Source organism: Sebastes fasciatus, chromosome 6 (genome assembly GCF_043250625.1).
Source record: "Sebastes fasciatus isolate fSebFas1 chromosome 6, fSebFas1.pri, whole genome shotgun sequence".
NCBI lineage: Eukaryota > Metazoa > Chordata > Actinopteri > Perciformes > Sebastidae > Sebastes > Sebastes fasciatus.
In genome coordinates this window covers 24194166-24220662 of record NC_133800.1, presented here as the reverse complement: position 1 = coordinate 24220662, position 26497 = coordinate 24194166, and the positions used below count along the sequence as shown (strand labels likewise).

Here is a 26497-nt window from a genome sequence, read left to right as displayed (position 1 = left end):
GGTTGTACTGATGACTAAGAGTCAAAATGGCAGGCCACCTTAAGCAGGTCGTAATGACAAGCTGTAATGCACAGGTCAGACATTTTGTTATCGGCCAAGAACTGTCAGCAGGACTGAAGTCAGGAAGAGACAGGCGGAGTGGTGTTGAGTCACACGTCTCATCATTATCTTATCTAACGCTGCCATGATCGAAATCGAATACATCACCTGGAATAAAGGCCATTCGTTACCCTCTTAAATGAAGCTAATGCTGCTGCAAAAGTGGACAAAGGGCTGTGACCGTGAGCATTTATGTGATGCCGACAGGAAAAGCTAGAAGCACAACACTATTGTTAGAGAATGGAAAAAACAGATTAAAGTGAATTTATTTATCAAACTCGAATCCACTCAAATTCTAATTTGCAGCATGACCCTGATGCTGTTTCATTGGATAATTTGAAGTTTTGCCTGTATTGCACTTTGCACAGGAGATGACACAAAAGTATTTCAGGGAGAAAATGAGCCCTTGGCAAAATGTTGAATTATTATGCAAAAAGAAAAAAACAAGTAACTGTAAAGTAAAGCCTGAGCCAAGTTATAGTCAGCCCAATTAGCCAAACAAATACCTTCCAATAGGGAGAGAAATCAATACAGTATAGTATCGCAATATTTTGCGGGGGCAATGTTGTATCGATACACGGACGTCAAGTATCGATATTCTATTATTAGGAGTGTCAATTGATTAAAATATTTAATTGCATGATTGTCCATCATTAATCGCGATTAATCGCACATTTTTTGTCTGTTCAAAATGTACCTTAAAGGGAGATTTGTCAAGTATTTAATACTCTTATCAACATTGGAGTGGACTAATATGCTGCTTTATGCAAATGTTAGCATAAAAATGTGCTCAAATCATAACATGGTAAACTCAAGCCCAACAGGCAACAACAGCTGACAGTTTGCTGTCTTGACTATGACTTGCCCCAAACTGCATGTGATTATCATAAAGTGGGCATGTCTGTAAAGGGGAGACTTGTTGGTACCCATAGAACCCATTTTCATTCACATATCTTGAGGTCAAAGGTCAAGGGACCCCTTTGAAAATGGCCATGCCAGTTTTTCATCTTTGACAGCCCTATTTATTACATAAACTATTAACCTCTTAACAATCTGATGACCCGGCGGCAGCCTCCATTCTGTTTTAGGTTGAAGCAGGCTCAGTTTTAAAGCTAGAATGAGTGTATCATATGAAACTAGAAAACCTAAGGAATCCATTGGTACCAACCATGTCCTGTTAGCTGCTCGGGAAGAACGCTAAATAACGCTCCAAAGTTATGCTAAATTTTGGTGAGGAAAAACTGGCATGGCCATTTTCAAAGGGGTCCCTTGACCTCTGACCTCAAGATATGTGAACAGACGTTGACAAGCTGCATAATTTGCAGCTGAAAAAATTTAATAAATTGCTAAATATTGCAATACTCAGTATATCGCATAATGTTTAAAATCACAATAAGATGGTATCGTGATATTGCATCGTGGTGATTCCCACCGCTACCTTCCAATTGTTTTTATTTCTCTGGTTTAATCTCATCCTGACAAATCCAGAGAAATGTTGAATAAGCTACAAGATACTTCATCATTGAGTGTGTTAAAGGGGAAGACCTCTGGTGTATTCTGATAAGTCTAGTGTGTTAAATAAGAGACCCATTGCCCTGTAACTGACGGACACATGCAGCACTGTACCTCTGACTGGCGGCCATGATAGGCACCCGCCACCCTTTGATCTGGCTCAGCTCCGTGTCGGACACCTCAATCTGGAGGGGGAGTCGAGGGATCCACACGTTGAGCTCCAGCTGAGCGCTCAGGTATCCGTAGGTGAAGTTCACCATCATCCTCACCTTGCCCTTCATCTCCTTGCCATTCACGAAAACATAGTCGCACCTGTCTGACACCTGCGTGAGAGAAAAGGGGAGGATTAAGAGAGACGGCGTTAAGCCCTTCTAGACGGTTGCACTAGATGACTACACAGTGAATTACACAAGTGCAATATACAGTACAGCGTACACTGTAGCCCAGGCTCTCCAAGTTGATTATAAGGTTTACACTCCCCACTGATGCAGGATTCCTGTAACTACTTTGAACAAGACGAAAGGTCCTGTATGTGCTCCACACTCAGGGAAAGAGGGAGGAAAGGGGGGAGACGGCGAGGACAAGTTTGAACCTGAGGGAAAACAGGTCGTGGTCTGCTCTTCTATTATAGTTCTGCCTACAGCTAAAAGAGGAACCAGCAGATGGAAACTAGTAAGAGGAGAGCACTTGTCTCTTGATAAAATGACCAAACTCAAAGCCATCTGTTTCATAAAATTGCTTTACAAAAGGAGCGAGCGGGCCAAATTTGAGAAAGACACAACTCCTTGTTGCTTTAGCTCACTCTCTTTGAACCCCCAAAGCTTCTTTCTTCACTCGTACCAGCGTTTGATTAATGTCCAGAATCCTCTCTTTCTCAGTTCTCGCTTCAGTTTGAAAAACATTATGGTATGGCCTGGCAAGCAAAACAAACACATAATATACGCAAAAAGCCAAAGAGGATCTCAAGATGGATACCATCAGAGAGAGAGAGACACACACACACACACACGGAGGTTATTAATCAGTTTGTCTTAAACAGAGATACCCTGTTTTTTCCGGGCACTTTGTCAATCCTATTGATCCCATCATATAGCCGACTACCACGGCTGGAACCAGATGGAATTAGATGGTCTGGGGAAATATCTTTTTTTTCTACTTCCAAGTTATATCTTCACAGCGAGATAAAACCAAAAACAGCCATTAATCATGAAGCCGCGGCAGGATATCCTCTGTGACCAGGAAGACAACTTTGTGTGACAGATTCCTTGTGTGAGCTCCCTCCACGCCACATCACCTCTAGAGGAAAGCCAACAGAAGGCGTTCAGAGGGAACTAAATTTATACATAAAAGCAGATATTTGGAGATTTGCTGCATTGATTTTACACTCTGTACTGTGGTCCTAAAGAACCAGTGTGCCGTTGAACACAAGTATCATAGTTAGGGGTGTGAATCTTTCAGTATCTAACAATTTGACTTTGATTCTTGGGGTCACGATTTGATTCAAAATCGATTCTTCTAGGGACTTTTACTTTGGAAAATATCTAAATTAATACAGAAAAAATGTTGATTTTCAGCAAGTATGTAGTCAGAAATGTCCTGAAGTCAAATATATCAGTTATTGTCAGGCATTATTTATTAATTGTATTTATTTATTAACAACCCCAAAATCAAAGAATAAAGTCATTTCCCTCACAAATTAGTGGTATTTTCTTTTTAATTTATAAGGGTCATGTAATATTTTACACTTCTGGTAAATGTAATCCAATCAATCTTATTTCCATGTATATACAGTTCTCTTTATTAACACCTTATTTTGAAAACCGCACATATTCACATGTGTATACTTTGGCTAAGTTTGCCAAGTCCGTCTCTAGCTCTCCTCATCAGCTCCGTTCTCTTTAAACATCCATGGTCAGCTCCATCGGGGCCGTTTGGATGCATTTAACATAAAGCGATCACAGCAGAAAAAATAAGTAAAACTTTAAGGATATTTATATTTATTTCTTAGAAAAAAATATTTGAATTTCAGTTCGGCTTTAAACTTATTTTTTTTCCAATAGAGGTGGCCATTATTAAATGGTACAAAAAGGTTGCAAGCTTACAAAAGCAGGATACTTATATCTGTGGCCTGAGCACCAGACAAGAATCTCTAGAAAGCCCTGTGAGAAAGCTGAAAAGCTCGCTGCAGGGCATCCTTCAAGGCTACAGCCAACCATCAGAGAACTTGTGTTAAGGACTGCACAAGCCCTGCATCCTCAAGTGGACGCCCGCTGGATCAGTGGATATTTGCTCTATATTATTACAGCCAATAAAATGAACAGAGCATAAACAGTAGTACCTTGCTCATGCACTAATGCAGAATAGGAGTAGAACGTAAATTGAACTGTTTTCTGTGGTCATTTGACGAGTACAAAAGAAAATGGCATTGGTTTTTGGTTCTTATGGTGACAACACATGTCAGTGGGGCCGTAAAGTGTGGTCATAGCCCGCCGGGAAGAGAGCGGACGCAGCTCCAGAGACGGATGGCTGACTAGTCAGCTAGGTAGTTTGTCCCTCTCCGGAGTACGGGGACTGAGGCGGAGGGACCGTTAGACCAGCTCTAGCTAGTTTGCTAATTCAATCATGCTTTACTGGTTTACAGAAAATGAGCCGAACAAAGTTGTTTTCATCTGGTGACAGCAGTCTGCTTTCCTACACTGTGACTAGAGTGTGTGGATGAAGCAATAAGTTGTTAAATTTTACTCATTAACTCTGGCTCGCTATGCTTCGTAATGTTACTGCTTCACTGCTGTTTTAGTCGTTACTGCAAAACCTCACCTCAGTGAGTCCACAACTTGCCGCAAGTTGGTTTAGTTTGTACAGAAGTTAGCCCGCTACAACGGTCGCAATGGCAATGGTACACATAAAAATGTCCGCCCCTCTGACCATCCTGCTCATAAACTGTATATAAGAAGTGGACGTAGTCACCGTGACGTCACCCATTGGTTTGTGGACTGCAGTTTTGAAGCCTTGAGTTTGGCATTTTTGGCCGTCGCCATCTTGGTTCTTTGCAACCAGAAGTGACACGAGAGGGTGGAGCTATGTACATCGAACGCTGAGTAAGATATTTTTAAGCGACTAAAAAGGTTACAATGAACTTTCATGAACTGAAAAACACACTGTGAAAGGGTTAAAGTTGTAAGATGAAAAAACAGACAACTCCCAGACCGGACAATGCCGTGGTAACAACATGTCAGTCACAAGGTAGCCACACCCTAAAACATCCCCTGCTTTATGGTCTATTTGACTCTAAATGGGACCATAATTTAGTAAATGAACATCATGCTGTATTGAAGAAGACTTGAAACTAGCGATTGAGACCATGAACTCGTGTTTACAATGTTTACTGAGGTAATAAATCAAGTGAGAAGTAGGATCATTTTCTCATAGACTTCTATGCAATCTTTTGCAACCAGAGGAGTCGCCCCCTGCTGGCTATTAGAAAGAATGCAAGTTTAAGGCACTTCCGCATTGGCTTCACTTTACAGACCCGGTGGGTGATTTGAATGGGGATGTCTGTTCTACTCCTATTCTATTTCTATCCGCAAGACATTGCAATGAAACAGGGACAGACAGAGTTGCTTAATGAAGCCTTTACACATTTCTACAAGGGCGGTGGCGCTCCCCTGACTACAGTCAGTCACGGATCAGATTGGGCTCCGTCAGGGCTCCCAGTGTGAGAGTGTGTTTGAACTGATAAAGATGTCAGAGGAGTCCCTGCTCCTTATCAGCCCTCATTGTTCGGCTCTTTCTCTCTCACTGCACTCAGTCGGCTGATACTGAAGTGCCTTTGACAGCCCGTTTCGTCTCCGACTTCTCTCACAAGTCGGGGCCCTGCAACCTGTCCGCACAAGCATTAACTTGCAGGCTAAACAACACCATCTGACTGGGCTCCATGTGAGGCTCATTGACCAAATCTAACCGTGATGAGGATGATCAATAAGATGGATGTTGCTGACAAATACGTTTACCCTATCAGTCTTATTTTTCTTGCCGCATTCACAAAAATCTGCAGGAAGTCAGTTCACCCTTATTTGTTGTAGGAAAAGAATCTGTAAATGAGTTTGGGATTTATTAACATACAGTCTGCTACAGTATGTCCCATGACAGGCAAATAAACTGCCCGCTGGCATTTCTCTGATCTATTCCCAAACAATCTCAGCAGAAACAATTATAGCAAACATGGCAGCCGACTTCCAGCCATCCCAACACATTACACTGACATGCTTAAACCCTCCTGCTGTGCTGTATCATCTGCCGACATGGCTCCAAATCAATATTTTAACATAAAAAGACACCCCAAATTAATCAGCGGCCCCTTTAACCTCTCGTGCACCCTGCCAGCGGTATGTGTGTTGTGGCGGACCGAGGGTGGGGACTGTCTCTGTGAATTACACACTCTCCGTCATTCTGATTCACAAAGTATCATAAACGTCCAGGAGGATCCTCTGCCACATTAATCAGACGCATTAGGCAGCTAACGGGAGAATACTTACAGAGGACATTAAGGCTGTCTCTGGATCTAGCCCAGGAAATTAACAACTCACCAGACGGATACAATCCACGGCAGATATGAGCGATGGGAGTAGGGAGCATGAAGGTGGGGTGAGCCTGTCTCTGGCTTGTACACAGAGTTGGCTTGACAGAAGCAATTAAGCCGCTCAGACTCCTCTGCATAAGCTACAGCGCTCACTTCAATGCAAGGCGAAGGTCTGTACATATTCTAACAGCCCTGTTCCGTGGAAGCAGTGGTTATGAGAGCCCACTTATAGCATGACCTTGAGTAAGTAGAGTTCATGGCTAACAAGTAGTCTGGAGGTTTGCTCTGGGAATTCATTAACACATAACGTAACTGTGGAACGTGTTTGTGATGTTTATTTTGCGGTTTCAATATTCTTTTTTGTGTGTGTGTGAGCAATTGAAATATTTTTCCTATAAAAAATTCCGAGAAGTCAAAGGTAAATTCTGAAAGGTGCTTTATGCCTGAAAATGTAAACACAACGTACCTGGAGAATGTTTGGACCTTTCCATTTAAAGAACCAGACAGACAAAATGATGCGTTTAAAACTCATATCTAACTGAGTTTTAAACCTGCAATAACCAATTGACTGAACGCTGGCCCACACTAAAAAATTTCAAATTTTAACAGATTTTGAAAATGCGAGAGACCCATAACCACATGTTATGTTAAATTTAACAGTTTTGTTCCTTTAGTGTGTGGAGAGCAACGATTTGGCCAAAACAGCACACCACACACTAACAGATTCATTCATGAACAACAAGAGTCCCAACTCTCAAAACCGGAAACATGGCGGACGACAGGCAGGAAGAATTAGCGATGTTAGTTTTTGTACTTCTGTGTACTGAAAATTCACAAAGGATGGATGGATGAAGCCATGGAGACATGTTAAATAAACACTTGTGTTGTCACAAATTCACAAGTTGGTCCTCCATTTCTGAGGTCCATCTTACTATGACTTAATGCTTCATGTTTTGCATTAGCTCATGCAATAGCCGCGGCTGCCATGACCGTGGTGGTTCCTTCTTCAGTCTGCTTGGTTCTCAGTTGGCTATCGTTCTTTCCCACGTGACTGCGTCATCGGCTGTCCTCGGGGTTCCCCACACACAGGATATCCCATCATAAATATTGAACATGTTTAATATTTATGATTTGACATTGGTGCGACATCCGAGCCGATCAAGGGATGTAAAAACACTCTTAACAGACCTCACACCACATCTGGAAAGATAATCTTTAGAACCATCAAAAAATCTGGGTTTTGCTGACGATCGTGTGTACCCGGCATTAATGATGAATTGTCATCTTTTAAAGGAACAGTGTGTAGCATTTAGGGGGATCTATTTGCAGAAATGGGCTTTAATATTAATAAGTATGTTTTTTTTTTGTATAATCACCCGAAAATAAGAATTGCGTTTTCGTTACCTTAGAATGAGCCGTTTATATCTACATAGGGAGCGGGTCCTCTTCATGGAGCCGGCCACCATGTCTCTACAGTAGCCCAGAATGGACAAACCAAACGCTGGCTCTAGATACGGCCATTCGCGTTTCACGTTTTTGCGACGGCCACTGTAGTTCTCCTAAACGCTTGGCACATGGGAGAAGTTTCAGTTGGTTGCAATCTGCAACCTCACCACTAGATGCCGCCAGATCCTACACGCTGCACCTTTAAGGTGATATGGCAACGCTGTTAGCTAACAGTTGCTTAATTACACATCTGGCCGATACAGAGCAACATTATTTTTTATCTGGAGTCCTGTTTTCAGTCCATATTCACTCCCTTTTAGCTCTGTTTTTGGTCTCTACCAACTCCTGACGGGAATATCTGGACCCATAGCTGTCCAGGTTGACAATATATGTTTGCTTTATGTCTTTGTCCCTTTTGATTCTAAGATACAATAGTGTTGAAACGTTGGTCTGCGATATTATAGGCTGCAAATCAATCGGTGGGCTTCAGTCCCTCGTTCTTACTTGCGTCTTGAAACTTCTGTTATGACTTGATGCTATATCAAAATGAATTTAATTGAATTTAACTTGCTGTCCTTGACCCGAGACCCCTTTCACATACAAGTAAAGATCCATTGTTAATATAAAGATATTGAAAATGTCCTCACTGTACATGCAGCTGCTGCCCATCCACATGCACCCACATCCGACACTGTCCATACAGTGAACTAAGCTTTATGCTTTGGCCTTAACATGTGCACACCAAGTAATGGAGACAGAGCCTTATTTCAGCCTGTACAGTACATGTCAGAGAAAAGTTTGTTTAAACACGACAAATCTCCAAAGAGGTTTAAAGAAAAAGCATGTGACCGGAGGTATTTATTTCAAATTCACTGTAATTATAATTCCACGAGTGAGTAGACGCATCATTTGATGTGCACAGTGATTCATTATTCAGGTTTAATGTCACTGTGTTTACTTCTCGCCTATTCCCCAGCTCAAAATTAGATGAATTAGTCATGTTTACATACATGATCGCAGGCTATGATCAGAGTGAGTGAGCACCAGTGAGCATACAGGATGGATGCTCTGACCAAGAGATGTCAGCGGCAGAGCTGTGGCTTTTTAAAAAAACGTCTTTGACTGCTATTTAATTTCTCTCTGGAAGACTCTTAACCATCCCTAACTCACGCATCAGACATGATAAGGTGAATCCATGCGGCAAAATATCCTCCTCTATTTTAGTTTTTGATTTTGTTTCATTATTTACACTACACTCTTTAGTGTACATTACATGAGTTTGATTTGCTGCATCCTACTATCCTCTCTGATCTTGATAGATTCAAACACGATTGGAAGGGAGCCCTTTACACAGCAGGGTGCCGTTTCTAGATACCGAGCAACATCTCAGCCACTTAAATTGGATACAGACCTCAGACAGATGTGATTTATTTCTCCGGTTTTTCATTGAGTCGTTCCATAGATTATTAAGAAGGCATTGGGATTCTGTTGGAGTGATTTTTTCTCTTTTATTTGGAGAGCAAAGCCACTGATACCAGGGCTCAACTTTATAACACTGTGAGGGACTTTTTCCTCTGTTGTGCTTGGTGCCCCAGGTTTGAAAGGGGCTCTAAAAATAAAGGAACACTTGAGCAACCTGTCAGCAGTCACTGCATATCAAACACATACTTTCATGTTGTTTGTTTATCCTTTCTGGAGGATTTATATAGACGTGCTAAACATAGAAAATCTTCTCATCTGTCGCAATTTTAATATTCACAGTATTGCTTTCACATAAGCTCTAATGCAGTGTTTGTAAAACAATACCTGCATGGGGTCACTGCATGCACATATTTGTTTGTTTTTCAGTTCAATTTGATATTAACTAGGTATTGCAATTAGCAGAGCCTAGTTCTGCCCAAGGTTTCTACCCATTAAAGTTTTTTTTATTGCCACTGTTGCACCAAGTGCATTCTCATGAAGGATCTCTTGTTGGGTCTCTAAATTATAGAGTACGGTCTAGAGCTGCCCTATATGAAAAGTACTTGAGATAACTTCTGTTATGATTTGACGCTATATAAAAATAAATTGAATTGAATTAATATTGCTCCAATAAACAAGATAGACTTGCAAACAGTCTATTATGGTAAATCCAATTGATTGCACACATTTTAAATAATACATTTATCAGTATTTTAATTAATTAAATATAAATCAATTACATGTGTTATGCAGGCAAATGTACAAATTTGAAACAAATTACCAGAAAATCTGATTAATATGCATTCCCATCCTCACACCATTAAAGCATTTCAGAAGAAGACACATTTCTGTTTGTTTAATGCATTAATTTGAGGAAAGTTACAGTCTTCTCATCACTCCATCTGATGGTTTCGTTGCTGCTTTTTTGTCTCTTCAGTGGACGTTTAAGTCACATGCTTCATGCACGTCATGACTTGGTTGCAAAGTCTGTTTCCATTGCACTTAATTGCAGTTTGCTTTTATCAATACACCAACTTTTCCATCTCAACCAAGTGTAAAACCCTTTTTGTGATATTTCAGAGTTGTTGTTTTTCTTTGTAATTTTCCGCATCTCGACTCGGGTTTTGCGCAAATTGAAAATGTATATATAAACCAGTAGGGAACTTCTGGGTCTGAAAAAATGAAGCATTGTAAACATATGTTTATGGTCTCAATCTCTAGTTCCATGTATTCTTCAATACAGCTACTTGTAAGCAATAAACTCTACTTACTCAAGGTCATGCTATGAGTGGGCTCTTATAACCACTGCTTCCGCTGAGCAGGGCTGTTAGAGTATACGTATGAACAGACCTTTGCCTTACAACTGTACATCTACAACCATGTTACAGCTCCCCATCTGCATCTACAGTGAGGACTATTCTAAGACTTAAAGCAGCTATAATCAATATCTTTATATAATTAACAATGGATTACATGACTACTTCACTACTACTATGTGAAAGGGGTCTCAGGCTCAGGACAGCAAACTTCCAAGTGGAAAAAGGGACCGAAACATACGGATTGATTTGCAGCTTATATTAATGAAAACAGACAAACGTTTCGACACTACTGTGTTTTAGAGTCGATATGAGTGCGCTACCTCAGGGTCTGAATAGTGATGCCAATGCAGAAGTGCCTTAATCTTGCATTCTTCTTCAACACAGCATGATGTTCATTTAGTAAATTATGGTCCCATTTAGAGTCAAATAGACCATAAAGCAGGGTATGCTTTAGGGCGTGGCTACCTTGTGATTGACTGGTCACTACCACAGCGTTGTCCGGTCTGGGAGTTGTCCATGTTTTCCTTTTACAACTTTAACCCTTTTACAGTGTGTTTTCAGTTCATGAAAGTTCATTGTAACATTTTGGTCGCCTCAAGATGCCTTGGTTGCTAAAAGCCAAGATGGTGATGGCCAAAATGCCAAACTCGAGGCTTCAAAACGGCAGTCCACAAACCAATGGGTGACATCACGGTAAATACGTCCACTTCTTATATACAGTCTATGATATAAACAGGTTGATTGAAACTTACAGAGGCTCGTTTCTCTTTCAACATCAACATCATTACTGACCTTGACCACATCTTCATCTGTAGAGCGACACTTCACTGCTTCGGAGACGTCAGTGACAGAAGCGTCTATTCCGATGGTCACCACCTTTACTGGAACAGCCACTGTCTTCCCAGTCAGCACGGCGGTGTTCAAAATCTCGGAGTCCTAGAGACACAAAGAAAGAGAGAGAGATCAGCACAGCAGTGGTCGAAAGCCTGGCAGGTCCCTAATCCACCCAATAACAGACAACCAGTGATTAGTAGCTCAGAAAGAATGGAAAAGGTGCAGGTAACAAGCGCGTTGTATTGAAAATGTCCCAAAGAGGTTTTTCACAATCAGCGCTCAATATGTGATTATAGGGAAAAACTGCTGTGAAATAGAACCACTGCTGGGTGGAAACAGCTAATGACTGATGGCAGCTGGTGAGCACATTGTCCGGGACAATCTTAAAGCAGCTAAAAATACATGTTTTTGTTATTTAAATTCGATTGTGCCAGGTCCACTGTACACCTTTGGTCTCCTGGAAATGATTTCTTCACCCTTTTAAAGGTGCAACATGCAGCATTTTGTGTGATTTTTGAATCGCTACTTTTGAGTTTCTTAGCTGAGTTGCTAAATATAAAATGAACAATAATAACCATAACTATTCAGGGGTTGTTCTAATTATTGTGAATGCAATTATCAGGATAAACACAAAACGTTCCCCTCACTGCCACGCTCTTCAGCCAGCTAATTGATGAATATAATTAGGATAACATTGTGGTTGGCTGGTCACCAAAATTACGGATAACGTTTTGATTTTACTTGATTATCGACAGGAGACAAATGAGAGGCTTAAAGAATTATATTTCATGTTGGGAGATTATTCACGCTCTATTACATGAACATTTTTCTAGGAATCATCTGCGTCTCTTCTCAGACACATCGTCACGTGAAGTCACTGAAGGTTTCTGTTGCCAGGGTCGATCCGGCTTTAATTCATCCTGGATCCACAGCAATTTGAAGGCACTCTTTGCAGTCTCTGTGGTTGTTGCGATTACCCTCCTCTCTTGTGCATGTGTAATTACCTAGCGAGAGTACTGCCACCATACGTCTCAAACTCCCTGCCTTGTTTGGAATACATAGTGAGTGTCATTTCTACCTTCATCATGTGTTTGGCTTCTTTTCTCAATGTGAAAACACTACAGTTCCAGCAAACCGTCTGCCCTTTTTCTCCCAGACCACAGGGAGGTTTGATATGCTAAAGAGGACATCATAGACTAGATTCAGGGTCCTAAATATATGATGATTGATGATAATAATACATTTCATTGATCAGGCGCTTTTCTGAGAGGGAAACAACAAAAACACAAGTGGTACCAGGAAAAAGTATGGAAATAAATTCCAAAACAATAGTTCCCTACAAAGTGAAGTTGAGATTAAAGGGTTTCAAGTTTACAGTCTCGCCGGCAAACTGCGTAACTGTAGCTTTTGAATGCCTCTACTTTACTGGAAAAAAACATAGCCATAAAACCTATGCAATACCTAAAATATGCAGATACTGTGCTCTGTATTTGGATAATCATCACAGAATCCAAGGAGAAAATGCAGCATTTCTTGGTCATAAAATACACTTATTTGAATCATTTACAGTCCATGGTTCATAGGGATTAACCATCTCTTTGCTAGCTGTCTGGCTGTCCGCCTTCCATTCATATTTATATTGAAATCAATAAAATACATTGATTTACAATTCATAATATCATAATCATATATTTGAATATGTGATATAAAGGTAGCTTAACCACACCAAATAGTATGAATTCAACTAAAGAGTCAAAAGCTGAAACCACTACATTACTCTTATTGCACAGAAATTATAAGAATCATTTTCATCTGACTATAAAATGAGGAATATCTGTCTTTCTGTGTCTGTTTATTTGTATTTCCTTTGCATATCTTGCTCATCCGATTGATTTCATACTTGCTGGGGACCCAAGGGAGTGCAGTGTCGAATGTGGTGCCATTTGGCCAGATGGTGGCAATATGAACAATGACTTTTACGTTTTGGCCTGTAAATTATGAACCTTAACTCTCAGAAACAAAATCCTATCCATATAAGCCATGTCCATTTGTGTCTAGATTGATTATCCACCATTTTGAATTGTGTCCAAATCAGATTTTTTTGCTACTCCTACACATTTTTTTTAGCAATCGTCACCAAATTTGGAACAGAACATCTCCGGACCACGCCGGAAAAAGTTTTTGATGTTTCCATACAGTTTAGCTATAGCTGGCCCTCAAAATTCGCTCAAAACACTGTGGGCAGGGCTTATATTACAAGAAATGTCATATCTCCGGAACGCTTTGAGCTATTGCAACCACATTTGGTGGACATGTGTAAATATTGTGTCTGAATGACCATTACAAATTTGGTGCAATTTGGCCAAAAGGTGGAGCTGTAGCAGCATCATCTAATGAAGGAAGGAATCTCTGTCTGTCTGGATGCGGTATGTATATATGTATATATGATTGTCCTTTGCATATCTCGAGAACCTTTCATCAAAATCAACTTCACACTTGGCGGGTGCAAACAGCTATACTGCGGTCCTCGACAATGCTGCAAGTAGCACTTCTGGGGGCCAAGCAATCGGCCCGTTCCGGACGGGCACGCGCTCTGAATGGTTAGTAAAATAGGCACCAAAAAGTCAGGTCTGATCTCATGTGTAGTTAACTAAATGTATATTTACTGTATTTTGGCAGAATAATACAGTGTATTAAATGTCTTGATGAGGCTTAACCTGCCAGGACTCTGTCCTGTGTAAATTGGTACTTACTGGCCAATCAGCCTTAACTAGGCTCTATAAAAATCATCAAGGCTGCAATTTGCCACTGGGCTGCATTAAAGGTACTCTTAGTGAGTGACCTCAGTTATCTAGACAGCCTTGGTTCTTTAAGTTCGATGGCGCGGCTTCATCGCTCTGAACATAAATCTTAACCTTTCATTATGCACACACACCCACACACCACTATTGTCTCAGAGGATAATTGGGGCCAATTAAGATAAGTTTGAGGTAACTTTTTCTCTCTAAAGTCACACATGAACATTGGTTTGAAGAAATTGCTTCACAATTACACAGATTGTTAGGGAACCCTGGGCAGCTCAGTAAATAGCTGCCATTGAGGTCAAAGTGTACACCTCAATACTTGTACTATACGGCGAACATGGCTTTCTTGCTATTGGGGAACTGAAATGACTTTCTTTAGCTAATTGCTCAGCGCGACAAAGGCCTCTCATTTTAAGCTGCTGCCATTGGGATGGTCTCACACGAAAGCCCTGCTCTGATTTCTTTAATTTCAATGGACAGGAACCCTAAGACACCTTTTTTTTTAAGCTTTGCCAGCACTGAAGACATTTCATTGCTTTTCTGTTGAGGTAGCTACTATTATTTTTCTTTTAACAGAGAAACCTAACTCCGGAGCGATGCCTGTTGAATAAAATGTCACATTTGTTTAGAGTAATATTGTTAAACCTGACAAGCGCAGACAGGAACCAATCCACAGTGCCCGACTTCCTGTCACCACATTCATGCATATCCCATTGTCGCCGGAGAAGTACACAAGATTTGTACACTGCCCTCTTAACTCAGTTTCTAAAGACTTCCCCCCTGTGTTTGTGAGCTTGTGAATCAGAGCCATTCAAAAAAAGAGAAAAGGAGGATTAAGTTTGGTTGAAAGGAGCCTGGTCGTTTGTAAGCATCAATTACTGAGACCAGTCAGCTTTGGAGTGAAATGATTATTAGTTGAGCCAAGAGATACCGATGAATCACAAAAAAACACTTAATCTTCAAATGGCTTTTCATTACAATTTTATAGACTGTGACAGTGTTATACGGCAATATAAACCCTCCCCCCCCCCTTCTCCCTGTGCCTCCGACTTTGATTCAATTCCCCTAAAATCGAGGGTTGCTGTAAATTAATTCTGTGTCTGCTGGGATTCCTCCATTTCCAGAGGGTCATCTATAATACATGATGGGGTAAATGGCTGGGACCTGGTGAAAGCGGAGGCTAATGTTAGATTACAGCAGCTGGAGATGACCCAGCAGGTTGAGAGCAGCAGAGAGCAGGGCCTGGCAGTAATAAGCCACAGCGGGATCCCACAGTGATGCATCAATGGTCCACACACTCAGAGATAGACGGCGCAATTAAACACAAAATGGAGACCAGCAGCGTTACTCAGTCATCGTACAGTAGTCTGAAAGGAGAAGCAATGACATTTGGGCCTGTGAAACCTGATGGGAGTTTTTTATTATAGTCAGAGATTAATGAGTTTCTTACTTGGGATGTCGTAAAGGGGAATTTCAACAAAATGTATTTTAACCATAGTTCTGTAACTGCTTTGTTTTTATGGTTCTTCATTTTGTAATATTAAAAGGTGCTACATGTAGCAATGTGTGTTTCTTAAGTGTGTTGCTTGCAGGATATAAAAATGTTACTAAATGCCCACATCTGTCCTATGTGCATTTAAGGGATAAAAGATGATAGTAATCCTTGATAACACCCAGTAGGCTATATACAATGTTCAGATGAAGTTAACATAAAGTCTGAATTAAACAGCCTGAACAGGAGTTAAGGGATGGAGATGCGTTGCAAAGTAAAACTGGTTTACGTTTTCTGTCTTAAAGGGACTATTTGTAATTTTCAGAAATGCTTGTTAACAGCGACACCTGTGGCTGTGAAATCAACGAAAGTCAGCGTCAAGCTCGTGCTTGCTCGCTCTAAATAGACACGAAGGAGCATCGCTCAAAACAGTGAGGCGACACACGTCAGCTAAAACCACAATATCACCATATTTCAATGCTGATCCCAGTGTTGGCTTTTCCTGCCTCAGCGCAGGCGGAAGCAGCAGGGCTCCGCAGTGAGTAACGTTGTCGTCTCCGCCCGCAGGGGAGACACCGGCACCCGGTTGGTAACGAGACACGGAAAACCTCTGTTGGTCTGGAGGAGCTGCAGCCTTTATTTCTGCACAAACGTCCACTGTACATTCACTAGATATTCTCAGAGCTAAACTAACTCTGCAGTGTGTAGTGAGCGCGCGTTCACGTCTAGAGTGACTCCGGCCACACGCGAGCGCGCATATGCGAGCACGCATGTGTCCCGACCCGGTACATTTATACGTTTAAAAAGTTACAAACAGACCCTTTAAAGCGATCTACCTTTGTATCAAATAGTAATCCAACAGCTTTCCTTACAAATCTAACAAAATTACACAATTGCAGTATAGCCAGAGCATGTTGGTAAAGTCCTCATTTGCTCACAATTATTACACCACATAGTGAACCTGGAGCTTTTGGGACGCCCGAGGGTCTCTCAGGTCCACGGGCAGTTGCTCGCTGTGGCCGGTTGGCACACCAGCCAAGTAGAAGTAGAAGAAGCCATCGCCTAGTAACACCTGAAACAAGTAGCCTATCACCTGTGAACATTAATTTAGAATATTGATGAGGTTGCAAAGTAACAGCTGTACACATATCTGAAAATAATGCACACCGAGCCAATCAGAAGTATGTACTCTCTAAGGCTATTACATGCAGCACCTTAAAAAAGACCTCTATGGGAAGCATTGATCAGAACTGATATTTGTGTGAATAATTTCTGTCCTTCACCTCTCTGCATCCCCATTGTCATGTTCCCATCTTTCTGCCTCTCCAGTAAGCATGGTGTATTATAATATTATTTCTATAGCACTTAACATAGAAATTCTTAAACAAAGAACGTGACAGAAATCCAGTTGTACGAACACACTTCTTAATATTTTTAAAGAAGTTTCTATGCATGCTGCATGCTTTGCAGTTCATATGATTCTCATCTGTTGACGCCGGTGTCGGTGCTTTTCTTTACTAGCCAATGTGCCCCCTCACGTCTCACAGATTTTGCTCAATAATCTGTGGGAGAACTGCCTGTCTGCTTTATCAAGGATCCCTCCGTTAGCATTCAGAACACTGCTGTGGCTGGTAATATGTTCGGGGCCGTAATTTCTGCCTGTGTCTCGGCTGGATCTGAAAATAAGTGAGATTTATGGTGTCAGCCTGAGTGACACGGGCAGCATGAGAAGTAGCGAAGCCGCTGCCCGTCCTGCTGTTGCGATTAGCCTCTGCTTCTGCACATCCACATTCTGGCCTCGCCATCCTGGCTACGACAACAAATGAGCAGGTCAAGCACAGTGTTGAGTTGGGGATTTTAGGGCGTGCATTATGCATGGCGCAGCAGAGAGCAGAGAGGGTGGTAAACACAGTGTTTATGCTTAGTGTATGCCTAGTCCTGTCAGCCCCTTATTGTGGTGGCGGTCCTAAAGCCAACAAGCTTACCAGATAAACCCAAAATCACAAGTCAGGGTAGTAAAAAAAACTGTAAAACAGGACACCTAATCTGGTGCTTTTACCGCCACGATTAATGACTTGTCATTGGACACGAGTCTCTTTATGATCTTTCATGGGATTTCTAGAGCGAAAGCATTAAAAGAGGCCATGAAGTATGCCAATAGTCAACTAACCTACTCTAAATGAAATATTCATGGTTCTGATAAACATTTGCGTCCCTCGGCGATAAAGCATGCGTACGTGTAAGGAAACCGAAATGCGAGTAGAGGGATAGTGAATTATATGCTGTAGACATTAAACGCCACTCAGACAATGTCCTGAAGCTATTAAGCAGACTAAAAGAGGCATGTCCTTTCATCAGCTCCTCTCTCCACATTGTGCAATGCTCAATGTGGCACTTCCTCCCTTCTATTCCAGTGGGCGTTTAATTGGCTGGAAGCGAGAAACATGGAGGAGAGTGGGAATAAAGGCCTTGGTAGCACCATGCAGAGCGATACATCACTGCATGACAGCGCATTGAAGTGGTGGGATGATTGTGAAGCCAACACGCTGCCTTTTAATGAGGGTCTCTCTCTTGCTCCCTTCTCTTTTCTTCCCACTCTTTGCTTCTCCAACAATGAGCCACTTCCTCTCCGGCCTTCCCTTTCCCCCCTTTTTCCTCGCTTCTTCCCCCGGCGGACCGGATGAAGGTGGCAGCAGTATGTGGCACACAAAGAGCCCATCTCCAGTGTATGGCAGTGCCCTGTCTGAGATCTGATCTGCTCAGTACTGTTGACTGGTAGGGAGAAGACTAACCTGATGGCTGCTTTGATAGTGGAGCCGATCCAGTAATAACACTATGCCGAAGAGTTGCTGTGTAGCTGGTTGCACCAACAATAAATCCAAAAACACTGATCTCCGATTTGCTCCTCTGCCATGACTTAAAAAATATATAATTAAGGGGCTTTATGGCTCCAAGCTATAGACTAGACCAGCATCACATCATGAAGTCTATTGACTTTTTGCGAAGTACCCATATGTGCCGGTCTGTCTGATGCATTATCGTCCGAAATGCACATAGATATAAATATCTATAGACTAGAAATACATATGTTGCAATACCCATAATTGGCCACAGAGGGGCGACAATCTATAGACAGTAAGTGCTATTTTACACAAGGGCATGCTGAGATCAATAAATTAGATGAATCAACTGGTGAGGTTATTTTTTATTAAATGACATGTTTATCAAAATTGATGTCTGCCTTTTTCACATCTGAAACAACGGCATTGTAGTAGCTTGGAATGGCTGTCTCAAGTCTCTCTCGCACACTCTCTAACGTTACGGGCCGTCTGGCTGGCGGAAACGGAGCGTCTCATCACCCCAAAAAACCCATGTACGTCCTAGTAAACAAACACAACGTACGCCGTGCTCAATGTCTCTCTCATATCTGTCTGGTGCTACAGTCATCTCCCAATTAACTTCGCTTAGCATAAAGACTAGGACCAGGTGGAAACAGCTAGCATTGCTCTGTCCAGAAGGTGAAAAAAACAACAATCTACCAGCACCTCTAAAGCTAGTTAACTAAAATGTTATTTCTTGTTTGTTTAATTGGTACAAAAACAAAAGTGTAAAAAGACAAGTTGTGGTTTTACAGGGAGTTTTTCTTGGCTGGAAGCAGTGTTCTCCCAGAGTATCTGCTGGTTGCCTGACAACGTCACAGTGATGGAAAGACTCCCAAAATGTCGAACACTTCCTTTAAGGGAGGATTTTATTCTCCCACAGAATCTAACCTCCCTATAACTTCCTTTAAATATTCAGTTCCTTGACTTACTGTTAAATATCTCTGACTGAAATAAAAAGAATAAAGCATTTTTACTTCTGAACGTCTGACCTGAATTTCACTTATGATGATCGGGCCAGTGTGACTGTGAAAGCAGCACGATAAGAAAGAGAACATCAGACGACAAATGGTTGGCACTGATCCTCCCCGTCACTTCTCTCAGTACCTGAAGGAAACGGCGCTGCAGCTTATAATGGACTCAGTGGTGGAATGATTAATGTTGTATTCTTGTTGCCCTCGCAAACTTCAAAAGAAGGGCAACCAATGACATTTTAGGAACTCGCTCCTCTTCATCTGAGCTGCTTGGTCAGTTATGCAAGAGGATTCACACGGCAGTTCAGGGACGGTATTGATGTTTTAGTCACATCGAAATGCTCCCAACTGTAAATTATTTATGAGTGCACATGATTTACGGGTAAACTTTGACTGTGGGGATCTGTCACTATGACAAGCTGCTGACAGGACAAATCCCCCCACAAATATTAATTACATTATGAACTGTCCCTGATTCCTCAGTCCACACGGGTTGACGACAGTATAATTCATTTTCTACAATGAAAAGAGTCTAAGGGTTTATCTTAAATGCATTATTTTCAAAAGAGACATTGAGAATGCAAAGGAAGACATTTTCTGTGTGACAGAAAATAGTATAGGCAAAGAGTATAGAAACAAAGAGGCAAAACTCCGATGCTTTTTTGACAATAGCCGCTCAATGCGCTGCCGATATTGTGGACTGTAAACGCCAATGAGTCCATGGCTATGGATGTATAAAGAGACGTCTGTAAATCAGCGGATACTTTTTTTTTAGGTAAATCAACATCCCAGTATGAACACTTAAATAGCCATCATTTAAATCATTATGTCCTAAAAGTTGTAAAATTAAATAACGGCCGAATCCAGAGTTATTTTCCTCGGCATAATGAACGTGCATCCGACTCACGGGACCGCATCGTGTGAGTGAAATCTGACTCCTGCTGCTCTGTGCTGAGACTCCATACTGTACGGAGCAGACACATTCACTTTGAGTTTGTAGCATCAACACGCCGCTGATACGCGAAAATGAACTACATGGGATTTATTGTGGTGGGTGTGGTGGGTACGTAATGTAATCGGTGTGTGTCTGACCACTGTGTAACACTGACTACCGCGGCAAGCCTACTTCCCGCTGGCTGTATGCTGCTGTAATAATGGATATATTGGTTGTAATTCATCACTTTTTTTATCTTATAATACATCCATGGGCTGTATGCTATAAGCCGGTACCGTAAATAAAGCAAATAGTTATAATAGTATGCATATTTATAATATTTTGATCATTCAACACAGGCCATTTCTGTAGAGACATTACAATGATGATAATAGAATAGAAATAATTTTGTTTTACTTTTGTACGGCACTTTGTAGGTGGACGTTTTACTGGAGTCCGGTTGTCGCTTTCAGTCCAAAATGGCAGAGGCGTAGCTCTGGTGCTGGGAGCTGACGTTGCAATGGGACGAACAATGGACTTTCACTCCTTCTTTGGTATAGGTTTATGAAGTGCTGTTAGAATACTCTGTGCTGCATCCATTCACCCGAAGGGCCTCACTTATAAACACGCCTGTCCAATAATTCGAGCACATTAACAGAGGGCTTATTACTGTCTGTACTTTTAGGACAAAGTTAAGTATTATCGAGGGCTGGTGCTGGAGGGACGGATCCATCCTCTGGAGTCCGGCGGCCACAAATTACACCTCATGCTGCGAAAAGGAGCTTATGAATAAAACATGGCCGGACGTAGAAGTACAATATGTTACGTTGATAGGACGAATACCCTGCAATTCTCATGAATACCATACCTGTAATACATCTAGATCAATGGGTCAGGAGGGAGGAGCGGGCATCCCTGGTGAATTTCAACAACAGTCAGGAAGAATCAAGGTCAGGCACCAACTCTGTGCTCACCCAGAGATGAGTGAGAGAGCTGCAGGGGCTCAGGGGAGGGGAGCCTGGCGGGTGCATTGACTGAAGCTGGCTCCGGTACCGCGATATCTCTCCGGTGCCCCCGCTGTTCGCCCATCGAGTCTGGGGCCCGGAGGCTAGAAGGCGAGGAAACAACCCTGCCTGCGCCAGTCTGCTCAATTTCAGCCCAATATCTATCACACTCTGGCCGATCGATGAAGAGTTCTTCACCGACGGCCAACCATGCCTGCGGGGGCTGACCCCCTGATCTCTGGTCTGATTTCTTCACCCGGCTCTGATCGAGATCCATACTGGCAGCTTAGCTTGGCTTAGCTTGGCTTAGCTGCCCTCTGGACACAGACCTCTCTCAGCAGGGACAAAGGTCAGCTCCACTGTAGAGTCCATTACCGCTAAAAAAAAAAATACACACATTCCTCTCAAACCTCAGTGGGCCTAGATTAAAGTCAGAATGAATAGAAGCTGGCCAGACTGTGGAGTGGGATGTTAACAATTATTGGGAGATGTGAGAAATGGTCGTGTGCAGACACTGTCACTGTGAGATTGATCTGTCAGTCTGGATCCCGCCCTTCACTTCATCCCTGCTTATTTATTTTTTTTGCCTCTCTGTACAAACTATTTCCACCATAACTGACAGGTTTAGGAGCACAAAGAGGGCTACAGCGACGGGGATGAAGGTTCACAGCATTCAATTAGAGAAACCAGAATGTAAGTGGTTCCAAAGGGCACAGGTCTGCGGTTAGCAAAATAAACTTTTTACACAAATGCGTGAGTCACACAATGCATTGTGGGTCATCTCCCGAGCGCAGCAAACAAGTGATTTGACCTCACTTGCCGGAGGAGCTTTCAGAAGCATCGCGGGAAGGTTAGCTTTCTTAATGGCGACTTTTCTGATGTCACCGTAATGAGCGAGCCTTTGCAGAAATAGGCTCCGCAGCGGTGAAATGTATTCTTCTAAAGCTCTAATCACATACTGCACAAGGGGGGTTGTGTGAGTGTGTGTTTTTAAAAGGTAACAAACCCATCCCACTCACTTTCAGGCCTTTCAATTACAAGAGCATTTCAGGGTATATCGTCTTCCTGAGTGACACTGGAAGAATTTGCTATTAAACCTCTGTGTGTCTGCTCTTTTTTAAAGTAACTCCCAGTGTGCGGCGGTGTCATGAAAAGCTACAGCAGTTCACCTACTCACTTCCTCACTTGCTACCACACATGCAGTCACAGTAAAAATGAGTCATGCCAGTCCTCCCGAATACCTCTAGCTACATCCTACTAGGGTTGGAAAAAAAAATAGATTTACCTATGTATCACAATTTTTTTTTACGATTTTGAAATATATTTTTTAATGCAGAGGTGGAAGGAAATTACCGCTTTTATTGTTGTAGTCTGAGTAACACGACGTCATATCTGTTCCGTATCCGTCAACCAAAACAAATTGCAGCCTGCAGGGAAGTAGAAAACGGGTCTGCGTGGTTACGACCTGCACCCTCACATTTTAAATCCAAAGAGGTAAACACTACACATACAGTAAACTATGGAAACAATTTGGGTTTCACACATTGCAGGAAAAGCAGAGCTAGACATCTCTGATTACAAATATGCTGAAAATCAAACATTTTTACTGTATCAATTTAGATATTTTCCAAAGTAAAAGTCCCTAGAATTGTATGATTCAACTTTTTCCCATGGTCTAGTGTTAATAAAGTTAACAGAAATCGCAATAAATCGTAATATCAAATTGCAATACTTGTAGAATCGCAATACTTATAAATCGCAATACATATTGAATCGGCACCCAAGTGTCGTGATAGTATCAAAGCGGGAGATAGGTGTATAGCCCTACATCCTATGATGGCAAAGAAGTTGAGGAACGTGTAAAATGTGAAGCCATACAGAGTCAAGGGCTTTGATCGTGCTCTGGATTAAGTGACCATTTGTTACAACCTGTTGTCCTAATTAGCATTACATGTAGCACGCCACATGTGCACACGGCAGCATCAATTAGTACTACCACTTCATCATCAGCCTCTAAGCTGTAGTAGATGTTAATGGATTGCTCGCTTGGGGTCCATCCATCAGCTCCCTTATTGTAAACTGTATGTATGGGGAAAAAAAGCTATGTTTATTCTGTTCCACTAAAACAGCAAGGACCTGCAACAGAGACTCAGCACTAGCAGAACTGAGTGGCTGAGGTTATTAGATGACTTTCAAGCAAGGTGTACAGTACATGCTCTCTTGATAAACAGCTTGCATGATATTACATATGGCATTTCTGCAGGATTAGCTGGCACATAAGTGCTTGTGTCTGTGTGTCTAACTATGTACGTGATGAATGGCTCTCCAGATCTCACTTGCCTGGCAGAGAAGATGTGCATTGCAACAGAGGGAATGGAATCGAAAGGAGTAAAATGAAACATTCATCGGAGGATGTTGATAGATGACTTTATCATGTGAGAGCAGAAGTGGCCAGAGGAGGCCGGGGTGATGATGTATTGTTTAACGATACATTGGAGCGGTGCGTGAATACAAACGGCCGCTTTCATTTCTCCTCATCTCTATGCCCGCGAAACACTCGTGTGAGTGAGCACAGTTTGGTGTCTCGGCTGGAGCGGGAAGACTGATGAGTCCAGATATGATGTATGCCCTGTCCTCCTGCTCCCTCTCCATCACAAGGCGTCCACAGCATGGGTAATGATGATGAGGGCAGCCCAGACAGGAGCGTATTACTCCACGATGGTAAAAGATAATGGACCAGCCTCCTACTGTGCAGAGGAATCTGCTCAGGCATCCAATTACTGCCTTTAAGATCCATCTCTAGATGACCCAAAAAAACACACATCTCTTTCACACTTTAAGTGAAATGGAGGATGCTAACACAGGGAGGCGGAGGGAGACAAGGGAGGCAATTAATCACCATTGTTAATATATTAAAGCTAGGGTTGATAATCTTCTTCAAAAACAGCTTTTGTTGAATTTGTTGGAATTCTCATTACATCCCGACAGCGATCAATAAATCAAATGCTCTGATAAAAAAAAAAGAACAAATACAGTATCTGTGCCTGTTGCTGTACTGTGATAAGTCATTTCATTCGGCCTGAATGAAAGCCGGCCGATGCTACACTATGATTGGCCAGTCTGCGTTCGAGGGGTGGGACTTAGCGAAGTGGTCAACTGTGTTCATGTGTGATGATGTTGGTCCTCATAGTAGCCATTTCATATAGTGAGACCATTTTTTAAAATTTGATCTCACTGTATAAAATGACCTGTGGTGACGTCTAGGATACTCACAGCCTCATGAAACTTTACAACCACAAACTAGAGACGTAGGGCATTCAGAGGATGGATGGCTTTCCTACGTGTGTTGACAAAAAGGGGGTTTCTGAGTAGTTTCCAGAACAGAAGCGCTCGCCATTCAATCACAGAAAAATGCGAGTCTTGCAGAAATCTCCAAATGTCAAAAGTTTTTGTAACTAAATCACAGCATGGCTTTTTCTATGGTGTTTATCAAGGTCTTGGTGTCTTAATGTGGTATTTTGGAGGGATTATTGATAATTTTTTATCAATTCTTGAGTGGTAAAAATGGTTAAATTTAGCACCAAATCTGTGTAACAAATGGTGTCAACCCCAAAATTGCTGCAACAACTTATGAGACATAATATAGCATGGGGATGGTTATCATATACTTAAATCATAATGTTCTATGCCCTGTTCTAAACACTTTCACAATTTATTTTAATTAATTAATTACTTTTTTTTATTTATGATTTATGACTAGAACAATTTGACACATAGTGCTGAGCTGCTTCTCAAATTAATCTTCAGGTTCCCATCTTTCAGATGATGTACACCACTTCTATGTGGCATCTACTGCTGACCTGCTATCTCCCTCTACCCCCCTAAAATAGACAAAAAGGGTCTATGGTAAAGAGGGTGGAGTGGAAGAGGTTAATGTATGTTTGTCTATAGGGATAGAGGAGAGGTAGAGGAAAAAAAGAGGAAAAGATCTTAAAGAAAACTAAAGCAGGTGAAGAGAAGACAAGCCAGGACACGCAAGCAGTGTTCCAGTTGACAGAGTTCTGAGGCGCCTCCTCGCTCTAAACTGACTAAAACTTTTGAGTACTCTTTTCATTTTCTGCTTTTGAAATAATTGCTGCATTTGCAGAACTCCTGCTTCGCGGTTTGAAATTGGTGACAAAGTGGTGAGCGGCGCTCTGAGCCGTCCCAATGTAGGTGGGTCTGTGGCAACACACACAGGAGGAGCCCGCTTCAAAGGGAACGGGGAAAAAAAGAGAGTTTCCTTTTTCAAAACGATGTCGCTGCTTTCCCAGAGGTGTCACCCGTGGCGGAGCCCGTCACTTGGCTGGGAAAATGCAATAAAAAGATATTTTTATAATAATCAATCCAGCAAGGGCACGGTAATTTGGAACACGACATAAATTGGGCTGGGGAACGGGTCGGAGGAGCCATTGTAGTAATAGGCCATAAATGTGATCAAACCCAAAATAAACTTCCCATTTCTAATAGTCATTAGCTTTATTACATTATAACCTTTAGAGCCGTGGTCAGTTATGGATCCTCCTTCAGTCTATGAGATTATTTCTGGTCAAAACACAATTATAGCGGCTTTTCCATTACGACAAAATACAGTCTAGCTTATTAGACTAATTAGTGCTAATTACAGATGAAAGGACCTTCTAGAGCAAAACCGCAGAGCTGTTGTGTCAACAGATGCCTTCAGCATGCTCTGTGAAGTCTCCCCTGTCAACTTGATTAAAAAAGAGTGGAGAATTTCTCCGTGTGTTTCTGCCTCTCCGCTATCTCTGAAAACACCCCCCTTCTTCCTCTATCACTCCTCTGCTCTTCTTCTCTCTTTCATCTGTAACCTTGATTCATTGTCTACATCACTGATCACAACAATGATTCACTATTGCAAAAAATACAGTAACCCTAACAACACCAAATAGTCTACATTTAAAAGGGCTTTCAGTTCATCTTTACTTGGAGTTACAACAAAGTAACTACAAAGTCAGCGAGACTTTAGTAAAGTTCCGTGAAGCAATATTTTGTGATATTAACGCTGACTGTCTGTGATGTAATATTGCTATAATATAGTCTGCAGCACCAGCCTTTGGCCATGTTGTGCTCATTACTTTGGCTCTCAGAGACACAGATTTG

At 41.8% G+C, this 26497-nt stretch overlaps 2 protein-coding genes across 2 annotated transcripts in view; both read right to left on the bottom strand.

Annotated features, from left to right (window-relative positions):
* The window catches only part of LOC141769509 (transmembrane protein 132C), a 162421-nt gene that overhangs the window by 17072 nt on the left and 118852 nt on the right, over nt 1-26497 (bottom strand). Inside the window, exons 5-6 of the mRNA XM_074638642.1 lie at nt 11209-11352; nt 1726-1934 (exon numbers count right to left, since the gene is read on the bottom strand). Of these exons, the coding sequence (XP_074494743.1) occupies nt 1726-1934; nt 11209-11352 (353 nt within the window). The remainder of the gene's footprint in view (nt 1-1725; nt 1935-11208; nt 11353-26497) is intronic.
* Nucleotides 1-26497, bottom strand: part of glt1d1 (glycosyltransferase 1 domain containing 1) — a 148199-nt gene that overhangs the window by 82402 nt on the left and 39300 nt on the right. The gene's annotated exons all lie outside the window — the stretch shown is intronic.